We start from the raw sequence: 10,805 nt of genomic DNA, 5'->3' as shown, positions 1-10,805 counted from the left end.
TGAAGGAAATAAACATTCTGTGAGGGCAGAAAAGAGAAAGCAGGCACCGTGCCTTGAAGGTAGGAGCTGGGAATCGAGAACAGTAGAGGAAACAGTGCTTGAGCTAGGTTCTAAAGGATGATTGCGAATTGATTTTGGTCAAAGGGAGCTCAGTTCAGATAGAAGAAATGGTGTGTGTCAAAGCCCTGGGGCAGGAGGAAGGAGGCTTCCTTTTCATCTGAAAGTGACTAGAGCACAGGGAGTAGTGCCCTGAGGGGTGGGAGAGGTAGTGGTGGGGAAGAGGAGTAGTAGAGCCGGATTTTGTTGGGCTAAGAATTTGGTTCTTATTCTAACAGGGATGGATGGCTAAGGGTTTTTGGCAATTGTAACACAAGATTAGATCTAGGTTTTGAAAAACATCACTTGGACTGCCCTATGGAGAAAGATTTGAGAGAGGGTGAGGATGGAGCCTAACTACCTATGCAGAAAGCTTGGAATTGGAAAAAAGCCCCTAAAATAGACTTTCTCAATCTTGGTACTACTGACATTTTGGACCAGAAAAATCTTTTTGTTGTGGGGACTCTCCTGTGCATTGCAGGGCGTTTAGCAGCACCCCTGGCCTCTACCCTCTTAAGTGCCAGTAGTACTGACCTTTCCCCCTCCAGCCGTGACAACCAAAAACCTCTCTAGACACTGCCAAATATTCCCTGGGAGGCAAAGTCACCCCTGGTTGAGAACCACTGTTCTAAAATAACTGAATCTAGTGTTTCTGGCTTCGGAATAGAATTATCTGAAGAGCTTAGAAAATACAAATGCTGGGCCTCGCCCCCAGACCAACTGCAGCAGAATCTTTCAAGGCGGAGTTAGGCAGGCAGTTTTTAAGAGCTCTCCAGGTAATTCTACTCAGAGTGAGGTTTGAACACCACCACTTGCCTAGTCCAACACTCTCTATCTCTACAGGTCAGAACACTGAAGCCCAGAGGAGAGAATGGTCCCCTGAGCCAGAGACAAAGCGGCTCTAGAATCCAAGATTCCTGACTTCTCGGCCAGTGCTCAGTGCTCATTCACCGGACCGCGTTGCTAGGGCCCTCTCTTCTTTCCAGGCCTCTGGGCCTGCCTCACCCAGGCCTGGGGGTGGGGTGAGAAAGTGACACAGATCAAAGCTCACAGTTGGCCATTTCATGGACAACTGTCCTGAAGAATCCTTTTGCAAAATGAATACTCCCCAGAATTTTTGTGGGGTCAGGAGGCCCCAAGAATGGTTTGGTTTACATACTATGGCTAGGCATATTAAAGATTTCAGCTAGGCCTGAAACTGGGTACTTTACTGGCCAATTTGAGGCCTATTATTATCCCTATTTTAGAGATGAGGAAACTGAGGCTTTGGTTAGTGTCTTGAAAAGTCACAAAGCCAAGGTTTGGATTCAGAATGGCCCAATTTTTAAGATTTTATTTATTCATTTTTAGAGAGAGGGGAAAGGAGGGAGAAAGAGAGGGAGAGAAACATCAATGTGTGGTTGCTTCTCACAACCCCAGACATGTGCCCTGACTGGGAATCAATCCGGGGCCCCTTTGTTTCGAAGGTCAGTATCCAATCCACTGAGCCACACCAGCCAGGGCTTTGGCACACAGATTCTTAAACCTTAGTGTTTGAGTCACTAGCAGAAAAGTTACTGAAATGCAGATTCCTGGCCCCACCGCAAACGTCTGATTCACTGGGCCTGGGTCCAACCTAAGGAATCTGCATTCCACAAGCACTAAAATTAAATCTAAACCAGGCACCTCTCTGGCAGCACCCTCCCCTCCTCTCTAATCCAGGGATTCTGCGGCTGTCCCAGGGTTTCAGGTAGCAGAGGTTGGGGTGGGGGGCGGGGCCCAACCCGAAGAATTTGGGGGATTTTGCGAATGACCTGAAGCCCGGGAGGAACTGTGACATCGCAGGGGTCTACGATAGCAGATCCTGAGCTGCAGCCTGGGCCAGGATGGGACTCTGGGGAGGGTGTGCCTGGAAAGCGCTGGGTGACAAGGCCTTGCGGTCTAGGGTTCAGCGGCCCAGCGCCCCACACTCTCACCTGCCACGAGGTGCGCCCGGGGTCCAGATTGGTCAATGGATATGTCCGTCGCGTTTCCCTAATTCCGAGGACTTTCACTTTCCCCCTTTCACAAAACCTAATCCCCCGAAGCCAAAAATGCCGGGCAAGGCCCTCTCCGCGGGGGGACCAGCTCCCAGCGAGCAGGGAGGACCCGGAAGCCCAGCCTGGGCCGGACGACCTGGCCCGCGGCCGCCCTCCGCAGTCGGAAGCGGCGGGACAGGTGAAGGGGCGGCCTCTGTGCGCGCGGCGCGGGTAAGGAGCCGGAGGGCGGGCTGCCCCGCGCCAGGGGTGGAGAGGGCCGCGCACGCCTCCCGTCCGCCTTCCTGCGCGGGTCGTGGCTCGCCGCGGTTCCCGCCACCAGCGGGGACTGGCCGGCTCGGGCCCTGCGACCCCCCGCCCTCCCCGGGCCTGCCGGACGCCGCTCCCCGCCCGCCGCGGCGTGGACGCCGGGCCAGCGAAGGGTTAAGGAGGCTCGCTCCCTCCCCTCGCCTTCCTCACCCTTGGAAAGTCCCCGAAATGACGTTTGAACCCGACAATTAAAAAAAGGGTTTAATTATAGAGGCCGGCTCTGAGCGCTGGAACAAACCCGGTCGGTCCGCGGGCCCGGTAAACAACTACGGGGCGAGCGGGCCCGGCTGGCCGCCGCCCCGCGGAGCCCGCGTCCCGGGGAGCGGCGGAGGGGGGCGCCCTCTGGGAGGTGGAAAAGCGGAGGAAATTCGAGGAATAGCGTTCTCTTTGGGGGGGGGGGGAGGCTTTTTAACTAGCCCGGGGCGCCCAGGCCGCGTGCGGGTGCTCGGGCCGGTCCCGCAGCCGCGGGGGGAAGCGCCGCCCCCCGGAGAGGGGGAGCGGTGGGTGCGGGCCCGGCCCTGGGCGGGGAAGCAGATTCCGCCCGCCTCGGGTCCCCTCACCCCGAGCTTCTCCACCTCCCCCCTCCCCCCAGCACGGCTTCTCGAACCCTCCAGAGTTAGAGCAATGGGCCCTTTTTGGGGGGCGGGGAATGAGAAACCGAAATAGCTTCACATCAGGACGCAGACTAACCTTGTGGTTTTAACGCGCGCCCTACTCTGCGCTGAAATCTGGAACTCATTACCTCATCCCCAAGAAACTGCGCGAAACCGCCTCCCACCCTCCTTCTTGGAGCTGGGGAAAGGGGCGAGCAAACATCCCTTTAAGAAAGAAACCTACATTTGATTGATTTAACTTAAGGTGGATGGAAGTTATTTCCCTTCCTGGCGCTTGCCAGATTTCAAGAAAAGCTGCAAAATGGGAGCAAAGGGAGGGAAGCAACAGGCGGCCGGACAGCAGCAGCAGAAAAAGCAGGGGGCAGCAGCCGGGTTAAACGCGGGGCCATCCCTTTAAGTCAAAGAAGACAGACCAATGAAAGCAGACCGGGCTGGGGGTCACGGAGGCTCGTCGCGGCAGCAAAAGTTGTGTGTTTCGCGAAAATGAGAAACAACCAGTTCCTAGAACAGTTGTGATTGAAAGTTTTGCCTGGGTTTGCCCGGAGGCTGACGAATAAATAAGAAATGCAGTAAACTGTGAGTGCGCGTGTGCGTGCGTGTGTGTGTGTGTGTGTGTGCGTGTGTCTGTGTGTGGCGGTAGTGGTGGTGGGAGTGCGACTCGAGCGCTCCGCTTGGCCCGCCCTGTCCTTTCCAAAGAAACGTGCTCATAATGGGGTGACCTAATTACATCGCAATGGAACCCGCTCTTAGCCACTCAGCGTACGGGGTTTCATAACAGAGCCGGCGGCCTCCAGTGCTGGGAAGAAACGTGCGAGGGCCGTGGAGGCGGCCGGGCGCGCGGGGGACTAGGAAAGAAGCGCAGCCCTGCGGTTTCCGCCGGGCCCCTCATCTCAGCGCGCCCGAGAACGCGCGGGGGCGGGTGGGGAGCACGTTAACAACTTTTTATTTGGGTGAGTGGAGGGGCATCCGAATATAGCCGTAAATAAATACAATTTTACAGTTTTGAAAGGAGTAACAATCTATCCGAGGCCTTTCGGTTTCGAGGATCCCATGCCCCTTCCCCCCATCCCGCCCAAACAGCGCAGCGTGACAAGCCATATGTTCCGTTCCGGAGGGGGCGGGGGAGGAACAACAATAAGTTAAGTGTCGCCTCCCCCACCTCTTTACCTTCGTTCTTGTCAAAGTAACTTTTTTCATTGTTCAAGCGTCTAGGCGTGTGTGCGTGCGTCTGTTTCGGCGCGGCCCCGGTTCAGAGCGCGCGTGGAAAGTTGTGTTGCTGGGTGGGTTTGGGGGGGAAGGAGGGGACGTTCACGAGGATTTAGGTTTACTTTATAAAGAAGTTTAAAGATTGGGTGCGTGAAATAAATACAACTCCCAATCCTGCTAAAATAAACAGTCCGCCTGGGCGGTGGTCGTTTTCGCTACCCCCGGCCTTCCCTACGTCCCCCACCCCCCGACACTCCCGCCAGCTGAAAAGAAAAAAAAAAAAAGCCCCCCCAACAAACGTGAAACCCTAGAGTTGAAGGCTGTGTGCGTCCCAAACTTCCCAATTTCCAATCTCCTCGCCCTGCCAGGTTTGCGGAGGGGAACTGAGTGCGGACGACCCCTCGGAGAGAGTAAGTCGTGCGGGGCCCCTGGAGAAGTTTGAAGAAAGATCTGCTCAAGATGGAAACAGCAGCGGGGCTCGGGACAGGCTCCTGCTCCCGCTTGCAAAAAGAGAAAGTTGAGCCCGCCTTCCTGCCCGACGAAAAACAACAACACAACAACAAGAACCCCGAAGAGGGAGGAATGAGTGATGTCACAGAACCTAGGTCGCGGGCTGACAAAGGAGGGGCGCGCGGCTGGGGAGCAGGGCGCCGGCTAGCGAAGCGAGCGGACTCCAAACTTTTCCTCTTTAAGAAAAAAAAAAGTTGAGCGCGGCTGGGAGGGTTTTTTTTTTTTTTTTTTTTCCCTCGCCTACTTTTCACGTCTCCCCTCCCCCTTCTTCTTTTTGAAAGTTTTTTTTTCCCCCGAGTTTGACCGCATGGCTGATTCAACTTCAGTGTCAATCAACTTTTTTTCCTCCTCTTCCTTATTTAAATAAGTTTAAACTCCTCCTCTCCCGATCTACTATAAATTGGTCTTCGCGCGCCGCAGCCGGTGAGAGTCAGAAAGGCGAGGGGCCCCGGGAGCAGGCGTGTGGGACTCCTGACCGGAGAGCCGGAGGCTGCGCCTTCCCCGCACCGGGACCTTCGCGACACACCGGATCCTCGTCCCTGCCCCGCGCGAGCGCCCACGATGACCACCACCCTCGTGTCTGCCACCATCTTCGACTTGAGCGAAGTTTTATGCAAGGTAAATTGGAACGGAGCGCTTACTTTTCAAAGATTTTCCCTTTTCCTTTAAAAAGAAAACCCCCAAAAGTTTATGTCTGGGAAAGCAGGGGGGAAAGGGAGAAAGTTAAGATAGTTTTCGAATTTCCGCCCCGTTCCCCCCTCCTCCCCACTTTGAAGGAATTTGGCCCTCTCCTCCCCACCATTGGAGTTCGAACAGTCCCTGCGCGCGGACTGCATGGGAATGTAACCCAGAGACCAGAGCTTTCAGGGGGGAAGTTTGTGTGATGGGGCTCCCCGAGGGGCGCCAGGCACAGGCTTGGATTGGGGCAACTTGGGGCGATCACGTGCTGCTCGAGCCCACTTTCGCTGGTGCTCGTTTCGCGGTGTGTGCCCCGGGCATCGCCACCATCGGGGGTTCGAGTCTCGTTGGACGCATTGCGGCCGCCGGGGTTGGGAAGAGGCTCCCTTGGGGAGGTGAGTCTCCGGGCGTTTTGCTGGGAGATTCTCTCCTGTTTTGAAAGGGGCTGGAATCCGCGAGAAAAAGGCCAAGAGTTGTCATTCGGAAGGATGTTGCAAAATTGCAGTGGGGCTTCAGTTGGCCCCAGCTCGGCCAGGCTTCCTCTTGGGATGGGCGGTCGTGCTGCGAACTTTGGGGGGTGAAAGTGGGACTTCGGTAGGCCCGCTTGCTTGCTTTCTGGCGGACTGCGGCTCGTAGATGTGGGGGGTGAGGGGGACACCATAACAAATGCCGGTCTGAATTCAGGGGTCTTCTCGAGGAAGGATTTAATGGGGACGTCCTTAAGCCGTGTAGCTTGCCAGCCAGTGTGAGAAAAGCAAGTTTTAAGCTCGGAATGTTCAAGGAGGGCGGCTTAAGTGTACATAGAGAAAAAAGCCTATGGGTGTTAAGTTTTTTCGCTACCTCTCCCCAGTTTTCTTCCTAAAGAAATAAGGAAGCTGCTAGGCTACTTTTAATTGCTAAAGTATTTTTGCTTTCTTTTAAACACGTTGGGTCATGTTGCTCTCTTTTCCCAGCTTGCTTCTCCAGTCGGCGCAGCTGCCAGGGCCCCAGGGCTGCGGGGTTGGGGTGCAGGGACGCCGAGGAGCTGAAGAGAAACATCAAAAATTTGGAATCTCAGCTTCTTTCCCTCCCGGCGCGTTCCGAAACTCCAGTTGCCCTGGCTGCTGCCTGAGTTCTCCCGCACTTCTCCCTTCTCTTCCCAGCTCTCTCGCTCTTTGATCTATTTCCCTTTCTCTTGCCCCCTCCCCCCACAGGACTTTTTAAATGAACCTCATTGTTGGGAACCGGCTCTCAACTTGGTTCCTGTAATCCGCTCTCCGTGGGGTGGTTGCTGTTACAGATTCCCGATCCCCCGCAGCTGATCCTAAGGGACCAACTTTAGAATTTGCACAATGACACCCACATGGGCCGGGAGCCAACTCCCAGGTCATTCGCCCTCCTCCCCCAGCACCCTTTCCAAATCTTGGGTACAGTTTGAGCAGGTGACCAGGGTCCCATTGGAGCAGAAGAAACCTGCTAGTGGTGGCTTTGCCCCCACCGCCCAAACCCATTATTGCCTGGCAGGCGGGTGGGGGGATTTGGTGCTTGCTTTTTCCTTCCCACCTGCAGCTTTGCGTTAAAGATTAAACACTGGTGCTCTTATTCCACCCTGCTCTTGGAGCCAGAAGACTAATTGCAAAGGCATCTTCTCAGTGGAGGGGAGTGGAGTGGGCAGGGAATGTTGGGGAGAGAACCGTGGAAGGCAGCTCTTTCCCGAGCATGGGGGAATGAGTTTTATTTTCAGGAATCACATCTCCTTGCCCAACCCCAGACAGGGGACAGGGGATTTCTCTCCTATCCCCCTACTGAACCCCCCCCCCCCCCCGCCGGCCCCCCAGCAAGATAAAAGCAAAGGCAGTCTGGAAACCTGTTGCCAAAGGAAGGGAGCACTTCTGAAGGAGGAAGTGAAGAGTCTTAGGCCAGGTTTGGGGGTGGTCATTTAAGCAGGGACAGGTCAAAGGGGGATGGGGCTCATGGGCTCCCATGGTTTACTTGCTTTTGTTAGGGGGAGGGGCAATCTGGAGAGGTCTACATAATGTGAGATGTTTTGAGCTTAGGAATCTATTTGGGAAGTAAAGATGGTAGGTTTTATGGATACAAGTGGTAGCTTTGGGTACAGGATATGGAGGGCCTTTTTTTTTTTTTTTTTTTTTTTTTTTAAATGCAGGGGCCAAAGTAAACCAGGTGGCTCCTCTGTGGGAGAGGAGGGGAGGGGCCTTGCCAGTGCATGGGCAGAGTGGTTCCTTAGAGGTGGGCGTTTCTGATTGTAGGGGGGCTGCCCTCAGTGGGTGCTCTCTCTGGGCCTGGTGGACGGCCTTGTCACTAACCATCCCCTCCCTCCTCTCTCTCTCCTCCAGGGCAACAAGATGCTCAATTATAGTACTCCCAGTACAGGGGGCTGCCTGCTGGACAGGAAGGCGGTGGGCACCCCCACTGGTGGGGGCTTCCCCCGGAGGCACTCTGTCACCCTGCCCAGCTCCAAGTTCCACCAGAACCAGCTCCTCAGCAGCCTCAAGGGAGAGCCAGCCCCAGCTCTGAGCTCTCGGGATAGCCGCTTCCGAGACCGCTCTTTCTCAGAAGGGGGCGAGCGGCTGCTGCCCACCCAGAAGCAGCCCGGAAGCGGCCAGGTCAATTCCAGCCGCTACAAGACGGAGCTGTGCCGCCCCTTCGAGGAGAATGGCGCCTGTAAGTACGGGGACAAGTGCCAGTTCGCACACGGCATCCATGAGCTCCGAAGCCTGACCCGCCACCCCAAGTACAAGACAGAGCTGTGCCGCACCTTCCACACCATCGGCTTCTGCCCGTATGGGCCCCGCTGCCACTTCATCCACAATGCCGAGGAGCGCCGCGCCCTGGCTGGGGCCCGGGACCTCTCCGCCGACCGTCCCCGTCTCCAGCATAGCTTCAGCTTTGCTGGGTTTCCCAGTGCCGCTGCCACCGCCGCTGCCACGGGGCTGCTGGACAGCCCCACGTCCATCACCCCACCCCCCATCCTGAGCGCGGATGACCTCCTGGGCTCACCCACCCTACCTGATAGCACCAATAACCCCTTTGCCTTCTCCAGCCAGGAGCTGGCGAGCCTCTTTGCCCCTAGCATGGGGCTGCCCGGGGGTGGCTCTCCCACTGCCTTCCTTTTCCGGCCCATGTCCGAGTCCCCTCACATGTTTGACTCTCCCCCTAGCCCTCAGGATTCTCTCTCGGACCAGGAGGGCTACCTGAGCAGCTCCAGCAGCAGCCATAGTGGCTCAGACTCCCCCACCTTGGACAACTCAAGACGCCTGCCCATTTTCAGCAGACTTTCCATCTCAGATGACTAAGCCAGGGTAGGGAGGGACCCCCTACCCACTCCACCACCCCACCCCATTCCCACATCCCCTCCCCTCGTCTCCCTGACCTACCCTACAACCTCTACATTAACAAGGTTAAGCTCAACCCTTTTCCCCTAGAACCTTGGAATGCTCCCCACTTCTACCCCTTTTATAACCCCCTAACATAAGGACAAGTCAATTTGTCAGTAGCTTCCTCTGGTTTGAAACCCCCTCCCTTGATTTTATAGCCCACTTACCATGCATAAGAGACAAGTACCATATTTGTCAGTAGATGCCTTTTCCCCCCTGGCTTAAGCCTTAAGTGCCAAATCACAAAAGAAAAAGCAGTAACAGTTTACAGAAGCAACTTAGTGCCTTGTAATCTAACTTTGTCACTGTGACTACATTACCTCTTCAGCGCCAGAGGGCACCCGTGGGCCTCCCAGAGCCTCTGCCCATGGGGGGGTGGGGGGGAGGGGACCCAGACCAGCAGCTCCCTCCACTGGCGACACAACTGCACCTTCCCGTGTTTCAGTCTCCCACACACTTCCTCCCCTCCCCAGTGAGCCCGCCCCACACCCCCTTGGGAGAGTTGTTGCCAGACTTGGGTTTTTGGGGAAACCTATCTAGACATTCAAACCCTTTTTCTTCCCGGCCTGAACCTTTGTTGACTAATCTTGCCTGGGTTCTAGTAGGTCTACAGGAAGGAAGACTGAAAAAAGTGGATGAAGATTGTGACAGAAGTGGGACTTTGTGATTTAATTTTTTTCTTTTTCTTTTTTTTTAAGTGGGGAGGAAGGGGAAGCTAGATGGACTATGAGAGACTTGATTTTGGTGCTAAAGTTCCCCAGTTCATATGTGACATCTTTTAAAAAATGACAAAAAAAAAGAGAAAAGCTAAAAAAAAAATGTAAGGGGTGAGAGTTAATGGTATTCATTCCACATACAATATCTGTGTAAAACGATTTCCCGTAGAAGTAGCTTTAATGGTTTTTGCTCTAGAATACCGTAGATCTACCCGTAGAGCACTCACGCCATGCTTTTTTCCCTGGGTTTTTAACTTCATATAACTTTCAGAAATTGGAGAGCAAAAATTTTGCTTGTCACTGCACATCAATATAAAAAAGCTTATTTAACTTATCAAAACGTATTTATTGCCAAACTATGCTTTTTTTTTTTGTTAATTTTGTTCATATTTATCGGGATGACAAATCCATAGAATATATTCTTTTATGTTAAATTATGATCTTCATATTAATCTTAAAATTTTGTGACGTGTCTTTTTCCCTTTTTTCCACAGTTTTAATATATTATTCTTCAACGACATTTTTGTAACTTTACACTTTTTTTGGTTATTTTATTTTAAAAAAATGAAAAATTAATTTAAAAAAATGCAAAAAACTGTTGGATTATTTATTTTAGAAATCTCCCCCCTTTGTGTTGGACTGCAAATTGAGTTTCTTTCTCTTTAGGCCTTTCACAACCAGGACTGAGAATGTATGTAGAAGTTCTGTGAGTACAGAAGGAAAACACCTTTGTATGTATAGCTTCTAAAAGGGGAAAAAACGAAAAACCCTTTGACTTCCACGTGCCCATCTCGAGACATTCCGATCGCAGATCTGAGGTTCTGGATTCCAGGTTTAGTTTTCCAATGTTAAGACAAACAGAACTGGCACACACACATTAAGATGAATGTAATTATTATTTCTCTTGCTGGTCACTACCGTCGCTTTCTATTTCTTTTTCTTTGTGTGAATTTATTTAAAAGAAAAAAAAACTTTTTGTAACGACTATTTGCAGTTTAAAAATCAATAAACCCCATTTTTTTTTTCAAGAAATACTGATGGTGAGGCTGGTTTTACTTGGTTTGGGGTTGTACTCTGTGGCTTTGTCTCCTATATCTGTTGCAGGTAAACGAATGGCTAGCTCCCTTGGTCGATGCTGGAAGTCTGCTGAGCTTAAAGAGGGTGGGGTGGGGTTTTATTGCAAAACAGTCTGTACTTCTGGATTACCTGCCCGGTGTGCTGGTGGTGGACCAGGGGCCAGCCTTGCCCACCCGTGTGGAGTCAGGTTCTTCAGGGCTGCTGAGG

General features: G+C 53.2%; 1 protein-coding gene across 1 annotated transcript; it reads left to right on the top strand.

The window, feature by feature from the left end:
* Nucleotides 1–2,199: 2,199 nt before the first annotated feature.
* ZFP36L1 (ZFP36 ring finger protein like 1) lies at nucleotides 2,200–10,560 on the top strand. Its single transcript, XM_024568027.3, has 3 exons — nucleotides 2,200–2,324; nucleotides 4,609–5,368; nucleotides 7,765–10,560. Exons 2-3 carry the CDS (start codon nucleotides 5,312–5,314, stop codon nucleotides 8,722–8,724), a joined length of 1,017 nt encoding a protein of 338 aa, XP_024423795.1. The 5' UTR covers nucleotides 2,200–2,324; nucleotides 4,609–5,311; the 3' UTR covers nucleotides 8,725–10,560.
* The last annotated feature ends 245 nt before the right edge of the window (nucleotides 10,561–10,805 follow it).

This window comes from Desmodus rotundus, chromosome 7 (assembly GCF_022682495.2).
Source record: "Desmodus rotundus isolate HL8 chromosome 7, HLdesRot8A.1, whole genome shotgun sequence".
Classification (NCBI taxonomy): domain Eukaryota; kingdom Metazoa; phylum Chordata; class Mammalia; order Chiroptera; family Phyllostomidae; genus Desmodus; species Desmodus rotundus.
The sequence above is the reverse complement of the archived record's forward strand: the minus strand, read 5'-3'. Positions and strand labels throughout refer to the sequence as shown.